Source organism: Drosophila mojavensis, unplaced genomic scaffold (assembly GCF_018153725.1).
Source record: "Drosophila mojavensis isolate 15081-1352.22 unplaced genomic scaffold, ASM1815372v1 contig_74, whole genome shotgun sequence".
Classification (NCBI taxonomy): Eukaryota; Metazoa; Arthropoda; class Insecta; order Diptera; family Drosophilidae; genus Drosophila; species Drosophila mojavensis.
In genome coordinates, this window is record NW_025318899.1 from 4,624,679 (window position 1) to 4,643,738 (window position 19,060).

A 19,060-nucleotide genomic window follows, 5' to 3' on the forward strand; every position below is an offset into this window, starting at 1 on the left:
ATTTGTTTTGTTGCTCGTTCGTTCGTGATTTTTTTTTTCGCGTGTGTTTAAAGTGCGCGCAAATCGTGCGAAATGTTTAACGCGTGTGCATCAGACGCGCGCTCGATACGGTCAAGGACGCGCGTAATATTGTGCGAGTGCAGTGCAAGGATGTTGCAGGACAATCTGCAAGCTGCTGCAACCTGTTCACCTGTTCAGCTGACGCTCCAGCTCCAGCCGCTACACCTGCTGCTACATTGTCAAGGTGAGTGCCGTACGTGCAGACACGTGCTTTAGCTTATTAGACACGTGCATTACACAATTTCCTTATTCCTTAAGTTACTCTTTTCAGTCACATATTGAGTCTCATTTTCTTCATCTCAGTCTAGGATATTTTATCTCTAATTATTCTCGTGCTTCCTCATCCACTCTGTCTATTTACACGAATACTCATTAAATGTGGGTATAAGACATGGTATATTGGTTTAGCTCTACTGTATGTAACCGGTTATCATGTTCTTAACGTTGTTTACCCATTATTCCATTATCATTTATGCCCATTAAAAAGGTTGAGTTAAGGTTATTATCAGAAATTGAGCACGTATATGAATTATATACGATATAAGCATATTTTATTTATATTCACATTCGTATTTATTCTTATTCTTAATCTCCATTAATAGACAACTCGATTCACTCTTTTATATCCCACAGTCTGCATTACAGGGTATCGCATAGTCGAGCAGTCGCCATAAATGACTAACACTCGATTTTTCTTCTGCTCTTCGATTGTTATTTTTATAAGCAATAAGTTTTGTGTTCAATTTTCCGTTTGACTCTCTGAGTGGAATTCATTTGTTGTTAGCATTTTCTTTGCTTTTCTTTCCGTTTGCTCGCTTTTCGAAAATTTTCCGAGCAAGGCACTCGCACGCCTTCTGCTCGCTTTGGTTGCCATTCAGTTTGACTCTTGTTGTGTGTTCGTGCGGGTCGCGTCAACGAGCTTTCCGTTTGCCATTTTCCGTAACATTTTCCGCCGTAGTCTTCGTCTCTTGCTGCTGTCTGAAATAACGAAAGTTTACCGCTATATATATATGTGAATATATATTTTGTGATCTGTTGTGGATTCTCTAAGAGTTTCAAGTGATTTTTGAAACAAATTTTCGATTGTAATATCTAAAATCGTGTATACGCCCAGTTAACCAAACGCGGTGTCGGCTTCTTTGGGACAACGCAACGCTAATTGGATTGTCAACAGTTTAAGCCCTATTGTCTGTCACAACATATTCCAGAGAAACATACTGAGAGGGAAAAACGGGTAGGGAGTGAGAGACAACTTCGCATAACTTCGCCACGGCATAGCATAACAATCAATAGTCGCTATTGTTTTTGTTATTGTTTTCCCCGCTTTACTTTGTGCGCCATGTACTTTGGCCTACAATGTGCTGCACGAGTTTCTGTGACAACGTGAACCAATGTAAATCCAGCCACAACAAACCGTCACCAAATACCAAAATCAAAGCAACAACAGCAGCAGCAGCAAAGCAGAGTTTAACGGCATTTCTAACACATTTTTCGTTAACTTTCGGATACCTTTGGAAGCGCCACATTTGAATACTGTACAGTATATAGCATAAGTGTAAGTATTCGCATGCGTAAGACTAGGTAATATCCGCCGTTATTTGGCAGGAATGGAAATTCCAATATGTAATTGCTCTGATTAAAGTTTACAGATTAAGTGTTGAAAGTGAAACTTTTAGAAAAATATATCTGATATAGATTTGTAGACTCTAAAAAAATAGGCCTCCGGTTAATATTTTTTAAACGAAAAATTAGGATTTAAAAAAATTTTTGTAATCTATAAAATTAATATTTATCTAGAAAATCTATCAAGTACAAAATCTTTTACTTTTTAATTTCTATTTGTATTTTTTCCCGATTAAGGTGTTATGCATGTACAAGGATCTATAATATTTCTTCCATCTCCATGTCAAGCATAGTACATGTTAGCTATTTGGCTTGAAGTCAACTTTATTTTAATTTGAGCAATATTAATGCATATAGAGCAGATCTTACCTGATACCAGCCTACCTCATGCTCAATATTTCTTGATCAATTGGCGGCCTAGTTGTTAATTGTTTATAAACACCTTTTTTTTAGCATATCCGCTACAGCTTGGTATCTGTAACAATGCTTCCATCACGCTCAATTTCACTATAGATAGATGTATACATGTTCCTCTATGTTTGCTATTTTCAACATACAGCCACATAGTTTATTTTTTGTTAGTTCTTTCTCTCTTTCTTTTTCTCTCTCATGTTTTGAAAACAGTTTCCATTAAGTTTTGCAGCTGTCTAAAATTGCATCAGTGCGTCGGCAATTAAGCCCCACAGTGTTGTGTATTAGAAAATGCCTAGAAGCACGGCTGCCCGGCAAGTCGTAATACCCAAAAAAATTCAATTGAATTGAACAGCTAGACCAAAATTATTTTCCTCTTTTATATGCCACAGACATTACAATTGGACTATAGCTATAGAACATATATGTTCTTGATCACTTTTTCACTTTACTTTTGAATGATTCATTGTCTTTTCTACAAATGCCTTACAATGCTAGAGATATACATAGGCTTCCTTTCAGTTAAAATTAGTCTTTTCTTAAAAGTCAATGCCTTCCTATGCGATTCTCTAAAATTACAAAGAAACCCCTTGGAGTCAAGACTCAAGACTCATATCTCAAAATCTCTCTTCTAGGCGATTCTCATGCAATTTTTATATTAGCCTGCATAGATCACATGATTTTTTCAGAATTTTACGCTCCAAGCTAAAAATTGGAATATATTATTATGAATATATTTATTGCTTCCACAAACAACAACTGCCTTCTATGTGATTCTCATAAATTGAACAAGAGAAATGTTCTCTAATACGTTAAAATTTACCATCCTATAGCTAAACGATCTATTCTTTTCGCACAAACGAAGCGCTTTACATGCGATTCTCATAGACGTAATTTTCTTCACTATTTGCCTAGCTACACTTGAAACAATTTTCCGCTTTGCCTATTATTAATCAGTGCCAGCCGCTCTTTCTGCTTTATTTGTGTGGCAAATGTATCTTTTGAGCACAAATGTCAAATATTGCTTTTTAAGGGTCAGTGGCTAAATATTTCTTTGCCCCCTTCATTTTCACTCACATTTAATACTACATACATATTATTTCATTTGTTTTTACATTTTTTTTCTCCCTCTTCGGTTTTCTTTGCGTCTGGCCAAAAGTCGAGCTCTGAGTCATTTGGTCTTGGTCAACTTATCAGTCGAGGGTTTCGTTTTTGGGGTTGCAAAGCTCACAATTGCATTTAGCGATTGGTCTGAGAATAAAAAATAACTAAAAAAGACGTCATCGTTTCCTCCACAAAAAAAAAAAAAGTTCTGCTTTCTGGCCTCTGTCCAAATTTTCTTTTAGCGCAAGAAAATAAAACATTTAAATGTTTTTCTTTGTTAACATTTAAAATATGCTCGAAGGTTTCTAATATAGTTATCGATAATCTATAGTATATGTACTATTATAGATTTATTTATTTAGAATTTTTACAGCATCGCAGTGGTAGTTCAATAAACTTATTGGTACACTTAGCGAAAAAAGGCAGATTTTTATTATTATTAAAGCTTTAAACTAATTTCGAATGTATCCTTAAAAAATTCTTGCTTAATTTTTGTATATATTTATTAATTTTTTAAAATTTATTTATTTTTTTAATTTTATTTATTTTTATAATTTAACTATATCTTTTCTCTGCGTGTATATTAACAAATCATTTGGGAATAACGCACTTGGGCTTTTCATTTTGTTTTTGAATTTTCCTGTTGGAATCTTTCTTTTTTTATACAAATTTTCATAAAAATAACGAGTCGAATTGACGTCAAATTGTTTATGCAGCTCAAGGCGTGTCGTCTGTATATATGTATGCATATATATGTCTTTGACTTTATGGTAGTATTCACCTATTATTGGCTGGTTAAGGAAATTAAATGTTGCGCTTAATTTGTATGCAGCTCAGGCATTGGCATCGATATCGAAACTTTTGCAAAACAAACGCAACGCAAATATCAATTAAGGCTTAAGGCAATGTATCCATTTAGCTGGCATTATTTGCCATTTTCTATTTAACGGCTATAGATATTTTTTGTGGATTGCTGCACATGCGACACGCGCACTTCCGTCACGCAAATATTTTCAAATATTTTCGAAGAAAATCTTGAAAATATATTTAGTATATATTAAAGATATATATGCGCACTGTTTGTCTGCCTGTCCAAGTGTCAAACTAAAGTGACATATTGCTTCGGTCTGAACTGGCTTTTTATATTCTCAAGCCCATTGAAAATGTGCGAACAGGGTATATTGGTTTTGCTAAAATGTTGGATGGGAAGCCATAAGGCTTGACTTCAATCAACAACTTATTGGGATAAAATGAATCAAAATTGATTGTAGAGAATTAAAAAAGAGAGGCAAGCTGGATAAAATTAACATATTATCGATAACTTTTCTTATTTCCATAAAATCGATCATAAAGCATTGATTAGAGAGTATTTTCTAGTCGTTTACTAGTGATAATATAATTCCTACTTGTTATTATCAGGGTCACCTTACGAACTGTGGAAAATCCTACGCGCAATGCAAGCTTGTTAAATTTGTAAATAATGAAATTTTAGGAAACAAGAAAAACTTAAGACAAATTATTTTCAAGGAATATTTCTGTATTCAAGTATTTATTAGAAATAAACTCAAATATATATTAAAAAGTTTGCCAGATATATCCCTGGCTAATAAAATTGATCTACTCAAAAAAATGTTCGCTAAATTCCAAACAAATTCTGCGAGTGAAATTATTTAAGAAAATAAAAATAAACTTCACTGCGAGGGCGCAAAATTTATTGTAGTTTAAAAATACAAAAAAAAAAATCGCTTAGCGATCCTTGTGATAGTTTTGCATATGATTTCATTAGATCTTTTGCCATATACATATGTATATATATCAATATATAGTCTGTGCATCGTCTTCCATTTGCTTGCTGTGGATGATACGTCGAACTGGGTCAATAAAAGTTGGGGCATGTGCTAAATGTTGCGTTTATTTTGTTAGCATTGAGGTCAACAGAAGTTAAAGATAGGCCGCAGTCATGACAACACCCTGTGCCTCCGTCTCCAGTTCCAGTTCCAGTTCCCGCGATAAACAATCCAATAAAACAATTGCCCAGGGCCAAATTCAAGGCACCCACAGCGCTGCGTCAATGCGTTTTGCATTGCGTGTGCGCCTTAAGACAGCCAGAAAACAACTGTAATCGCAGTGAGTGGTAGATAACTGTAACAGTTTGAAAAGTGCTAGTAGTATCGTGTATAAATACCATTTGATCCGTCTTTAGTCGTATGAGCTCAATATGCTTTAACATTAAATAAATTTAGCAAAGTTCATTAGCTTAAATTTAATGTTTTTTCTTTACTTTGCTATAATTATAGATCTATTGTTGTTTTAGCAGCCTTATTTGTATTCTATGGCTGTAAATTGTTAAATACAAACCCAAGTCAAATCTTTACATATACAAACCCAAGTTCTTCAATGACAAAACCTGTTAATCTATGTCTGCGCTCTCGAAAATTAGGCTTTCAGAATTGTGGAGCAGTGCTTGAAGACTCGAACATGAATTATAATTAAGATTAATGGATTCGCGGTGAGCTCGCGCTGCTTGCCCAATTGAATCATTAAAGACAAGTTTCGCTTGATTAGTATAGATCTAGTTTTGATACCCTGAACCCATTGATAATTGAAAATTAGGGTATAATGGTTTTGTAAGTTGTTAAGTATTTGTAACAATAAGAGGGAGGCGTGGCAGTTCTGTCTGTGCGTGCGTCTGTCCGTTTGTCTATTCGCCCGTACTTATGGACGCATCGATTTCTCTTTTGTTAAGTATTTTCTCCAAAGTATTGCCTCCAGATTATTGCCTACAAGTATTTCCTCTACGTATTTCCCTTAAGAATCGCCTTTAAGTATTTACTCCAAGTATTGACTCCAATTATTGCCTCTAAGTATTGCTTCCAAGTATTTCTCCTAGATATTTCTCTTAAGAATTTCCTCCAAGTATTGTCTCCAAGAATTGCCTTCAAGTATTTCTCTTAAGTATCTCTCTTAAGACTAGACTCCAAGATTTAAGACTCTAAGTATTAACTCCAAGTTTTTCTCCCAAGTATTGCCTCCAAGTAATGTCTCCAAGTATTTCCTCCAAGTGTTTCCTTTCCCACTAGGCCTGGGCGACTGAAGAAATGCTACGGCTGCTGCCCTTTATATAGAGCGACTTCACTCAACCACTGAGTCGCTCGGTAGGGTCGTTGCAGTCGGGCATTAGCTGACCAATGGGAACACTCTCTGCTGCTGCCAGCACTTTAGCTTCGTTTTACTTGAATATAAATACCGAATGAAAAGTGCTGCATATATATAGACAATTTAAATGATCTGCTATGGGAAATCAGTGTACAATGGTATAGGAAATGTGTGTAACAGACAGAAGGAGACGTGGCAGACCCCATAAAGTATATATATATATGCATATATATAGATCTTCTAGTGCAGCACTCCCACACAAATCATTCTTACTTCTTCTATATAATTATATAGCTTCGGCTTTGGGTCTGTAACCCAATTAAAGCTTGGCATTTCATTCAAGTTCACGTGAAACTAAAATTGCATATTTAAATATAGTTTTGCAGTTGTTGTCGTTGTGCGTGGGCTGTGCCTGAGCTACATTGGCAAATTGATTCGCGCCTTTTAAAGTTATATTTACCTGAATTCTGTGCTATAGGCCAGACTTTGATTGGGCACTGACATTGTTCTCGAGGCATGTCTGAGTTGTGCACTGCCATATTACATCATTTGCATATAAGTTGGCAATTAATTTGCAACAATAGCAAACAGTTAGCAATAACAATAAAAACAAAAGATTGAGAGAGGGCGAGGAGGGAGAGAGACACACCTTTAAAAAGGATTGGCCATGTCTGCAGAGTACCTGGATTTACTTAGTTTGACTTGACTTTGATATGCATAGACCTGTCATAGATGACTGCAATGCATATAGAAATGCTAACATAAATGCCCATATGACAACAATTTCTAGATTCCACAACAAACAAACAACCAAGAAACAGCAACAACAACAACAACATTGACTTACAACTTACAACTCGAAACGTGCTTTTGTGGCATTTTAATTTTTTTCCTATTTACTTTTCATGGTTTTTTTTATGCTGGCGACAAAGTTGACACGTGAGTGTTTTACAAATCAACTGCGTAGCATAACAAAGATTTCCAACAAGCTAGAAACTATAAAAAAATATAGTATGAAAAAAAAAAATGACTAAAAAAACAACTTTGAGGCGACGCAAAAGTATTTTCTAAAAAAATATTCCAACGTACTTTAACAATTAGCTGTCGCTATCTTTTTTCTATATATGTATATTTTTTCTGAAAAATGAAATGGGCAAAAACAATAAAAGGGGCAAAAGAAAACAAATTAGATGACTGACAAATGCCCTGTTAAGGAAAATTATAGAGTATATAGTTGGATCTCAATTGCTAAGAATTGTTATTTAGTATTGAAATATAATTAAAACTTTGTTGGTTTAATAGATTCCAATTGTATTTTCAATCTGTAATTCCAGCGAATTATGTACGCAATTAGAGTTGAATGTAATGAGAAACATAATATCAAATGCTCCTGTAAACATAGCTGGCATTTTTATAGCCTAAACTGATTCGGAATGGCTAAACAGAGCATATTTATTATGTTGGCATGTGTGTTTCAGACAGCTAGAGAATTAATTGATTGCCTTTATGCAAGCTCTATTTTAAAACACAATCAACATTTGAATTAACTTATGAAATTTCACTTGAATTTTCATCTATTGATTGTGAGTGGGATGAGTTACTTTTGAAGATTGTAAATTTTATATGTAGTTGTCACATAAAAGAACTATAAGATCTCCTTTAAAATCTCTTGCTAAATACATTAATATATTCAAAAGTTACTCATACCACTCACAATCAATAGATGCAAATTCAAGTGAAATTACACATTTACCTATATTTTACACATTTACCTCTTATTTGGTTAGAGTATTTGGTTAGGGTATTCAGTAGTCGAGCTCACTCGTTTAGGGCACTCTCACTATAGCTGCTTGAGCTGTCGATGCGTGCCGGCGATTCAGATTGCATCTGGATGAGTAAAACTGGCTGAGTGCAAGGCAATGGAGTGAGTGGAATAGAGACAGAGAGGCATGAGGGAAAGAGCGCATTGTACATTTGACGTCTGCCATTAGCTATACGAGATGCGCTCGATAAGTCAGCAAAGTTTTCATATTTTACGTGCGAGATGCAGAAACAATTTGCTGGCTTGGCTTACATCTACAAATGTTTATGGCATAAAAATGTTGAGTGCTTAACGTCTTTTACTTACTTTTCGTACACACCTCGTGGCTAGGTAGTGCCTGTCGGCATATAGTGTGTGGCAATAGCCATTGGCAGATATTAAAAGTCTGATTAAATTCATATATATTTAGGATCAGCCGCAAAAGTTTTTCACGTGTGATTTATGCCGATGGAGGGGCAGGGCCTCATAAACGAATTCCGTTGGGGTGTCGCTGGCGAGGTAGCAAAGAATTCTTAATGTCTATCAAATTACGTGACCAAGCAGCAGCAGCAGCAATAAATGCAACAGCAACTCAGCTAAAAAAAAAAAAAAAAAAAAAAATAGTGAGCTTTTTAAATTGGGAAAGTTGCAAGAGGGGGAAATAAGAGAGGAGGGCGAAAAAACGAAAGTGGCAAGTGGCAGGTCTCGGGCCCAGCTCGTTTGCTCCTGCCAATGCAGTTGCCCCTCAAGACTTTTGCTGCTGCTGCTGCTGCATTGCATCATCTTTACATCTGCGCAGCTCATATTTCGCGGGCAGCCAGTCAACTGTCTGTAAATACCAAATATAATTGTTTAACTGTCCATAAAAATGAAGAAATAAAAGACCCTTCTCTGTGTGTGTCTGTGTGTGTGTGTGTGCCATCGTCCATTGAACTCGACACACAGCTCAAAGAGAGATCTTTGAGTTCGCAAAACAACAATAAATTCACACCAAGATGCTGCCTGACCAACGGGCTGCCCGCCTGTCTATCTCTCTCTCCCTCTCTCTTTCTCTCTCTGTGTCTGCCTGTCTGTCGGTCTGTCAGTTGACAGTCGTTTGACTGATGCATAGCAGCTCTGTGACGAAGACTGAGAGACAGAGACTGTCCCATCCATCAACTGAGTTGGCCAGGTCAAGCAGGTGTCGAACATCTTGATTTTGTGCGACGAATTATCAGGTTTATATTAGAAAAACAAGTAGAAACGGATGGGTACGACTGGAAGATACCTTGCAGCTTGCACTGATTGGAAACTACTGACTAGGACAGTTTAGGCGAACTAAACCATTCTAGACTAAAACATTTTTTGTATACATTGTGACTAGGAGATACCCTGTAATAAAGTAGACCTAAAAATTCTAGTGAATTTCCAATCAAACTGAATGACATAATGGCATGATAAGAGCTACTTAATGGAGTATTAAATGTGAGCATAAAATGTAATAGAAGTTGTGTGTGTAGACCTAAGAAAAACAACATGGCTAAGACTCATAAAAAATAAGCCTTAATATCGATTTTAATCGATTACAGAAGCTATCGATTATTCAAGAAGAAGTAATGATATATAAGGAACTTAAGATTTTCAGTCTGTCTCTTTAAGAGACATTCTTATATAGGTATGAGCAGGTAGACCCTAGGTGCATGGACAGCATTGTCTGTTTTCTAATTCGAATCGGCTATCGATACTGGATCAAGTTTACGCGTACTTCCCAAGTTCATCCGCCCATTCTAATGGCCGCCACATACGAGCGGGCAAAAGCAAAAGTTTCTACCTTCGATTCCAAATCAAGTTTTTAAATACTATTAAAAAACTGACTCCAGCATTTAGAGCTAATCAAATTAAACTACGTCCATTCGATGGCTTATGGCTCACGGCAAATAACTTTCATTAGGCCCAACTCATTAGGCTTTATTGGACGCAGATAGAAAATAATAAAACAAAAAACTTGATTTATGCCCGAGCGCAATTTGCGGCTGCACTTTCCAATGGAAATTGTGGAAAATTGCCCGTCAACGGAAATTGCTTAATCATTTCCACGCATATTTTCGCACAGGCCTGTTACTATATACCCTTGTGAAAAGTGTTTTTTGATTATCTCGATGACTAATGCAGTGTTTTTCCTCTCCTTACAGGTAAGTTTCCCGAGGGCTCTAAACGGAAGTAGGTTGCGTAAGTCAATAAAAAAGACATCAGTCGCTTATTATTTGCTTAGGATCTGGGTTACATAACAACATTGCCGCGAGCAGCAGTTCCTGTCTGGATTATCGAGGATATTTCCTTTTTCACCTGCCCATTAGCTCACATGAGTGACTGTGGGCATAATTAGCCATGCCCCACGATCATGCTAATGCATTTGCAGTGCAGCGCCTCATTTGCTCTGGCGACTGCATCGATGGCCAATATGAAATACAAGTATGACTCGCTTACCTTACCTGCCTGATTGTCTGCCTTAACTACCTGAGCGTCTGTCGCGCCTAACAATCTTTAAGTTTAAGACCGTCGCATGACTGTCGACTGCTCGCTGTCTGCTGTCTGATTACATTCGCATACTCGCAACTTGTTGTTGGCTTTGCTGATTGCAACACAACAACAACAACATCGAGGACGACAAGTACATCTCTTTTAATAATTGTGTTTTTTATTTCCAATTTCATGTTTGAAAATTTTGAATACTTTTATACAGATTTTTTCTTAAAAGTGTTACCGTCTATTTACACATCTAAGCCAGTATTTAAAGAGCTTGCGAAAATATTTATACACATAAATACACTCCCTACTTCTCTCTCTTTATCTATATTTACACCTTTCTATCACACTCTTATGATAGGCATAAAAACATACTCTTACTTTCATACACATAAATACAGATAGATATGAGAAAAATTTAATTGTTTGTTAAATATAATATATACAATTAAAATTTATAAAAATCGAATATATAACAAGTAAATCTAGTAGGGAGTGTCCGACTATTGTCTCATATTTCAAGTTTCTATGTTTTGGGTCACAGATGAACCAGACCCAGCTCAACATCCTGCTGAAGAATACATATATATTTCACAGGGTATATCTTATTTCTCTTTCTCTCTTTCAACAACATGTAGACCCACCTGATGATACAATCCCTCTTTGGCCTCTAGCTAATACCCTCTATAGGGTATATGAAAACTGAATCTCAGTTAATTTAAAGACGCCCTGTCTGTGCCCATCGTGTACCCTGCGCCTATTGTACGATGCAGACAATTTATAACACAAATTAAATGCATGAAAATTATGATGAATGCGAACGAAAATTTATGCTGATGACATACCCAGCAAAAAAAAAAGCTAAGCCGCCCGCTGTAGTTGCTCCAACTGCCGCAAACTAGGAGGAGAAAAGCAGAGAAACAGGATTTCTCGTTTGTTGTCGTTGACTTTTGTCTGTCGTGTCTGTGCTGCGCATTTTAGCCCTTTTCTGGAGCGAAAGAGTCAAGAGCTCTCTAGAAAATAGCTAAATATTTAATAGCTAAATTAGAGTACGAGATGGAGTTGGGAATCGAACTTAAGGGAAAAGTAGTTACTAAGTTACTTTTTCTGTATTTTAGTCTTCTACGAATATAATAACAATAATAGAGTATTGTCAGTATTTTTTTCAGGCTAATTTTTACTCTTGTGGAATTTAGCTTTTAAAGCTCTAGTATTTAGCTGTGAGCTTTTGTCATTCTATACCCATTTAACATATATTATCTGTTTCATTGTAGTAGCCATATCATAATTAGTTGAGCATTTCATTGTTAATGAGTTAATAAGAGAGTTTCGCTCTAGAGAACTTTACGAGGAAACTTTCAATTTCCCGTCTCTTCCTTTTCCACTTGTTTTCCATCTTATCAATGCCTTCTTAAGCTATGCCCAGTTGGGAGTTATAAATCCTGTTGCAGTGCAGAGTTGTTGTTTCAGTTTGGGCGTTTGTGGCACGTTGCAAGTCGATTCAGCGTCTTGGTATTTCATTGAGCTTTGCAGTTGGCCACTTCACGTTTAGCTATGTTGGCAGCAAACGCTGCAGTTGGACTGCGGCTGCATGAGGTGACTCCTTTCGGCCTGCCTCTAGCCGAAAGTTGTTGCGTATTAAAATGGAAATTGCAAGTTTTTGTTGTTGCTTGTTGTTTGTTGGTCGGCGGCGCCTTTTGTTTCACTTTCGTTGGCGAGTCGTTGGTTGTTGCTGTTGGCTGTTGCTTGTTGATTGCAGGTTTTTATAACCGCATTTATCACGGCTGCCACACATTCGCAGCCATCGGAGTTGTTGCTTTGGTTGCTGTCGCTGTTGTTGCAAGTTTCATTTTCACTTAATTGCGGCTGCTGCGACTCGGGTGTGGCATGCCACCAAAAAGGGTGCCAGTCAATGTTAGCTCCGCCGATCTCGCCCGATCACTTTTGTAAGCTGCAGCTCAGCTGTTTGCCACGCCCATTTTGGCCAAGCGGAATGTGCGTCCGTTCGTCATATTTGCAATTTATTCCAGATTATGAAATGTTAACAAAAATTTCCTGTTTTGCTTTAAAATTTATTGTGGTTACGCACTTTGTCGGTCGCTCGGCCAACATTAATTAATATGGATTTATATATGTATGCATATGCTGTATATGAAATAACTGTAGGCCAAATAAGCTACCTGTTACCTGTTGCTAAAACATTCCGCTGTGCAGAAAAAAAATATGTGACGAATTTTATGCAAAATGGTTGCATATTTCAATTTTTTTTTTTTATTTTAGCAAACTTAAATATTTATTTTGCAAAAAAAAAAAGTTTAGCACAAATTGTTTTTCTCATCGATTTCTTTAGCTCTTCTAAAACTGATATCAGTTACTTTTTCTTGCCTTTTCCCCCACGCACTTTTCCATTAATTTAATGCACATTAAGCCAATCCCCTGCACATAATACAAATTACTTATCAAATGAACCAAAATTCCTGAAATGCCCCCTAAAAATTTTAACAAATTCCACAACTTGCTGTGCAACACGTTCGATTGTTTCCGACCATCCAACATCAAACATAAATGAACAAATTTCCATGCACAACAACAAATATATGAGCCTGCGAACATCATAATGTTGTTGTATATGGAATTCGTATTAACGCGCCATCAAACACGTTCCACTAGCAGTGCCAATTTGAGTTTAACAGCGCCAATGCGAGCATAACATGCATAGTTAACTTTTTGTTGGAACTGTTACGTTCAGTGCGCGCTCAACTCTACGAGAGGAAACACTTGCGTTGTGTTGCAACGTAAAATAAAAAATAACAAAATAATCCGAATAAGCCACTAAACACAAACAAAAACTAAATAATTCGAAACTAATTACTGGAAATTTGATATGAAATACTAAATAATCTAAATTAAAATGTGAATTGTGCGCCTGCGCTCGAACCCAAAGTTAATAAATTGCTCAACTCGCGCTGCATTGAGCCCGCATTTGAAATACGTTTGTTTGATCGATTTTGAATTAAATGAAAGCATTTCTTGTATAGGCATTTCGAGGCATTCCGAACATTGCCATAGTGAAACGGGTCAGAAAGTAATGCAACAGAAGGAAACGAAATTCTAAAAAAAATAAAAATAAATTGAAAATTAAATTGACAAACGAACATTTAATTTTGTTCTATTAAACCTTTTAAAACTGTCATCTATTTACATTTATATAGCTTGACTATATAAAATCGTACAATAAGATACAGTGAATCCTGCTTAACGAACTTTTATTTTCGACCGCGCTGGAAATCGCTTCGTTGAAACATTTGCCAAGCCATTAAAACTTTAATTTCTATTTATATATATATATATATATATATACATATCTATATGTATGTATTTGTGTTCAATTTATTTTCATTAAGTGAGAAAGTGGAAAAAACTAATTTTCATTTAATTGAAACAATTGCTCTTAAACTCGAAAGCAAATAGACTGTCAGCCGCAAAGAAACAAACGCGCGCTGCATTCCAAGTAGAGCAAAGCATTAACAACAACAACAACAACAAGAATAATAATAAAAAGAAGCTGTTATAGATACACGGCTACAGATAGTTACAAAAAAAGATACAGCGATACCTGTCCGTAGGCCCAACCCTCTCTCGCAAGTGCAGTCGTAAATGCCTAAGACGGCTGCTGCATAATTATATTCATCTCTGATTTTTGTGTCTTGTGCGAGTGTGCATATGTGTGTGTGTGTTTATAACGCCTCGAGCAACAACTAGCCAACTAGCAACAGCAACAACAACTGCCACAGAATGTATCTCATACAGGTGAGAGACTCTTTTAACTATGTATATATGCAACTAAGTTACTTGATATGCAGACAGATGCCATAGATCACCAAAAATGCTTTTACTTAACAAGTAAACAAATACAATAGGTGAAACAATAACAAAAGCAATAGCTTTAGCATAATGTATAGAGATCTACTTATCAAAGACTTTGAATACCCTAGAATGTCAAACTGCTTGAGACATTTGAGATTAATTAATTGTTTGAAATGCATTTAAAGCGACTGCTTCTTTATTCATAAAATAAAAAAATAAAATAAATAAAGTAAAAAACGAATATAATATTTTATATATATTTTTAAAACCATTCAATTTGTGGATTTTCAATAATATTGGATTTATTTAATAATAAAATTGGATAATATATTTATAAGATATATATACATATATATCTGTTTATATGTATATCATTAAAGGGCATACAAACTTCGCTCTTTTCATATACAAATTTTCTTTTCTTTCTTAATTGCTCGCTTACTGTGATTTTTGTCTGTTTCTGTTTCTGTTTGCCTTTTTGTATGTTTTATTCCCACTTTGCTGTGCGTGCTGCAGTTCCATATTTAAACAGCAAGTAATTTGTTTAATTTGTTGTTAATTTATATTCCCGCTTGACTGAAGCATGTATATATATACATACTATATATATGTGTGTCTGTGTGTAACTGATAATGAAGTAGTTTAGTCGGCTCGAAAGTTGTGCTAATGAACTTTAAACTTGAAATTAAGTCAAACTAGATTAGAGTTAAGTGGGTTGCTGGAAAGAGAGGAAATTTTGAAGATGAAATGATTTTTGGATTGGAAACAATTTTAATATATTTATATATATTTTTTTATTTATATTATAAAAGATTTTCCAAGAAAGAAATTTTTCTAGATTTTATTGTTGACTTCTCTGCTTTATATAATATATTTATTTATATAATAAATCTATACAAATTTTATTAATTTCAATCCCCATTTGACTAAGTAGTCTGTGTTTTGAGTAGCACTTTATTTTTATTTATTTATTTTATTTATTTGCACAATATACTCAAAAACACCAAAAGTAAATTAAAAGAAACTAAATTTCCATCATGTCCAATCAAGACAGTGTTCAGGATGCTGAGAGTCTGGTTCAAGTGATCTTTGGCATGGCCGAGTTGCTCAACGCCGGCCTCAATAAGGATGCGATCAGGGCGAGCATTGAGCTATTGGGCGCCGGCATGGATCCGCTGACTTTGGCCAACAAAATTAAAATGCTGAAAAGCGATGCGAACAAGCAGAAGCAACCAGAACAACAACAGCGGCAGAAGAAACACGGAAATACCACTTAATAATTTTGGTTTCTTACTCTAAACGAATCTCAATTAAAACTCTATTTGTATCTGGGTTTTCATTTATTGTTGATTTCGAGCTTTTGCAATGGGCCATTACTAATTTGCGTAAATTATTATTATTATAAATTTAGTGAATTGAGAATTGATAATGAAGGTGCAGTTATTTACGATTTGACGAATTAGGGGTCGTTTCGGTTGTCGTTATCTGGAAAGATGTGCAAGTTCTTCTGATTCTTTACAATAGTCAGGATACCAGTCATAATGATGATCAGCTGCAGCAGTTTAGCCTGGTAAAATGTCTGTGGAGGGTGGGAAAGAGGAATTGATTGATCAAATTAGTATTGGTATAGATATTAGTATTAGTTTATGATTATTAGTAATATGATTGTTATTGTTATTAAGATAGTAATTATTATTATCATAGCATTGGTCATATCATTGACTTCATTCATAACATTGGTATAATCATTGTTATTATCATTATCATTGTTATTGTTATCAACCATTAATATCATTGGTGACATCATTGGTATTATTATTATCATGATTATCATTGATATTACTGTCTATTATTGCTATACTCATGGTTATAGCCATTGCCATCATTATAATAATTATTATCATAATTCATTATGCCTATCGTAATTAATTACCTGTCTAATGTAGATAGGCAACGGTATGTGCGCCCTATGCGAGTGATAATCGAGTCCTCTATATATCCAATATCCCGGCCAGGCACCCATGCTGGCCAACAGAAAGGGTGATGCGGCATTTAGCACCTGCTCGAACTGTGGCGTTTGGACCACACGCTGTATATTCTCACCGAGATTGGGAAATCGTTTCATTTTCTGGTCATTTTCATCAGACTTTTGCGGAACTCCATAAACACGCGACACTGTCCAATTCTTCATACGCTCAATGAAGCTCGTGATGCCCATTATTACAACAAAAAATTTGAAAAGGTTGACTTGAAATTGTTTCGTTTTTTGAAATATAAAGCAACAAAGATTAACTTGATCTCTGTCTTTCACACTCTCTCTCTCTCTTTCTATATTTTCCTATCGGCCTCTCTCCTTCTCCCTCTTCCCCTATCTGTCTAAATGACATGCTCCATTCCGTCAGAGCCTGCTATTTCAATGCTTTCCTCTTTTATTTCTTGCGCGAGTTGTAGGACACCTCATGCACGTCGAGTTGCTCCGTTCCACTCTGTGTCGTGGTGGCCATAATCAAGCCGAGGCTCAAAATGGCCACCTGCATGAGTTTGGCATGCTGGAAGGTCTGCAATGTGAATAGAGGTTAGATTTGAGGTTATGTCTAGGATATATCAATATCTGCTTCCCATACCCTTTGTATGTACATGCCAATCCTTTCGCTTCCCCGCCTCGACTGCCAGTGGAAGCCGCGCCACATCCAATAGGTGGGCCAGGCAATGAAGCTGACGCCCAGATAGGGCAGCATTTGCTGCAGCTTATTGCCAAAGCCGGGCGGCGTATTCCGATTGATGAAGTCCACGAATTCCATCTCATAATTGATTGGTGCTGGCTCGGCCATCAGAGATCTGGCCAAGTCACGTTTCGCCGGCAGATTTGCAGTTGTTACCTCATAGACATTCGTTCTGACGTTTCGCGTGTCTGCCTCGCCCTTGGGTATGATGCGTGGCTTCGTATCCTGCGGTTGCTGCTTCCCCTTCTGTTCCTGATCCTGATCCTGTTGCTGGTCCTGCTGATGCTGCTGCTGCATCAGATCTAGCACATCTTTCCGTTTCAGCTCCTCCTCGATTGCCTCCGCCGTGTGACGGCCACCGGTCGTATCAGCTGCGTAGCTCCTTGTGAATAAACGACCCAAACTTTCCCGTATCGTGTCCATCTGAGCTGAGATATACTTGAATTAATTTGATTTGATTTACTTATTTTGGGTTTGTTAGCCTAACCGAAAGAGAGAAAATGTATTCTTGAGCTTGAAAATGACTCAAAATTCAAATTAATTGTCAGATTTTGATATTTGTTGCTCGTTGACTTTCTTCAAAGCAACTGTTAGCCACAGTTCTATTCGCTTTCTCTCTTTCTTCCTACTTCTCTTGGCATTGATCACAATAGAACTTTCCCAAAAATTGTATTCAGCAACTTTTGAACGTGTCGCATTTGGTTATTTTTTACATAAATTATCAGGTATTATCTGGTATATAATGGTGCGGCTTTTTAATGAATTTTAAGCCTAATGCTCTCTCTATCTCCCTTTCTTACTCTGTCTCTTTCTATGTGTAACTGCTTATGTAAAGCGTGCATATTGGTTGCCTGTTCTTTATATATTATAAATTTTTGTATATTTTAGATATATAACAGGTTCATCTTATCTATGCGAGGTGTGCTCCAAAAGTATTGCAAATTGGGCTTAAGTGAGGCAAATGTGTAGTAAATCGAAAATTGGAAATAAATTCGTATAATAAGTAATGATATATGAAATATAGGAAATGTAAGCTTTCGAAGAAATGACTAATAAGCCAGGTCTTTGAACTCTTCCGTTAGTGCTGCAAATGCTGGCTAATTGCTTTCATAGTCTCTCTCTATATATATATATATTAGCTATATGATATACCAAGAAATAATATACTAAATTTCCATAGAAATTCAGTTATTCTTCTTTCACTTGCCCCAACCTGAACGAGCACTATGCAGTCGATTGGACGCATTCTAAGCTTTTATCTCCCAGTACAATGCGGGCAGCTAAATGGCTTTTTGAACGCCCTCAGCATTTGGCTGTTTGGCTGGGTCGAATAGAATGTTGTGCTAAGCTACTGTAAGCATAACAAGAGGCTCGATTAGTGTGTGGCTTAATGTGCATTGTTAACAGAAGTTGATTGTGGCCAGCCTGGTGCATGCTGCAACTGCAACTGCAACTGCAACAACCACAAAGTGGGTCAGTTTTCGCAGGCTGCACAATTATAAAGCGCATACCACAACTAACGCTGTGTTGGCCAAGAGCTCTGTAGACCAAGTGGCTCGAGTTGGCTCATTGTCTTGTTCGCTTGGACGCAGCATCTAACGGCCAGTGAGCCGACTCGACTTGGCCAGCAGCAGGTGTCTTTGTTTCGTTTTTGGTAAGGTTTCGGTGTCGAAAATGTGGCTTACCTTCAGCATTCAGCAACGGTTACACCGTACGGTGTTCTATGCCAGGAAGCAGCCGCTAGCTAGCGCAGCGCTGCCTTTGTCTAAACTAGTTTTTTCTCTTTTTGTTTTTACTTTGTTTTTGTATT

The 19,060-nt window shown here is 36.4% G+C and overlaps 3 protein-coding genes across 5 annotated transcripts in view; 1 reads left to right on the top strand and 2 right to left on the bottom strand.

Annotated features, from left to right (window-relative positions):
- Window positions 1–14,089: 14,089 nt before the first annotated feature.
- LOC6581429 (supervillin) overlaps window positions 14,090–19,060 on the top strand; it is a 111,105-nt gene continuing 106,134 nt past the window's right edge. The window contains exon 1 of one of the 3 annotated variants that reach the window (XM_044009626.1): window positions 14,090–14,470. In XM_044009626.1, coding sequence (XP_043865561.1) covers window positions 14,456–14,470 — 15 coding nt within the window. In that variant the 5' untranslated portion in view covers window positions 14,090–14,455. The remainder of the gene's footprint in view (window positions 14,471–19,060) is intronic. The other 2 variants (XM_044009625.1, XM_032731897.2) reach the window with 2 other exon arrangements.
- On the bottom strand, window positions 15,849–16,754 carry LOC6581426. The gene is made up of 2 exons (XM_002007120.4): window positions 16,461–16,754; window positions 15,849–16,106 (listed from the first exon to the last, which is right to left on the bottom strand). Exons 1-2 carry the CDS (start codon window positions 16,743–16,745, stop codon window positions 15,987–15,989), a joined length of 405 nt encoding a protein of 134 aa, XP_002007156.1. The 5' UTR covers window positions 16,746–16,754; the 3' UTR covers window positions 15,849–15,986.
- On the bottom strand, window positions 16,956–17,757 carry LOC6581427. The gene is made up of 2 exons (XM_002007121.4): window positions 17,152–17,757; window positions 16,956–17,085 (listed from the first exon to the last, which is right to left on the bottom strand). Exons 1-2 carry the CDS (start codon window positions 17,671–17,673, stop codon window positions 16,957–16,959), a joined length of 651 nt encoding a protein of 216 aa, XP_002007157.1. The 5' UTR covers window positions 17,674–17,757; the 3' UTR covers window position 16,956.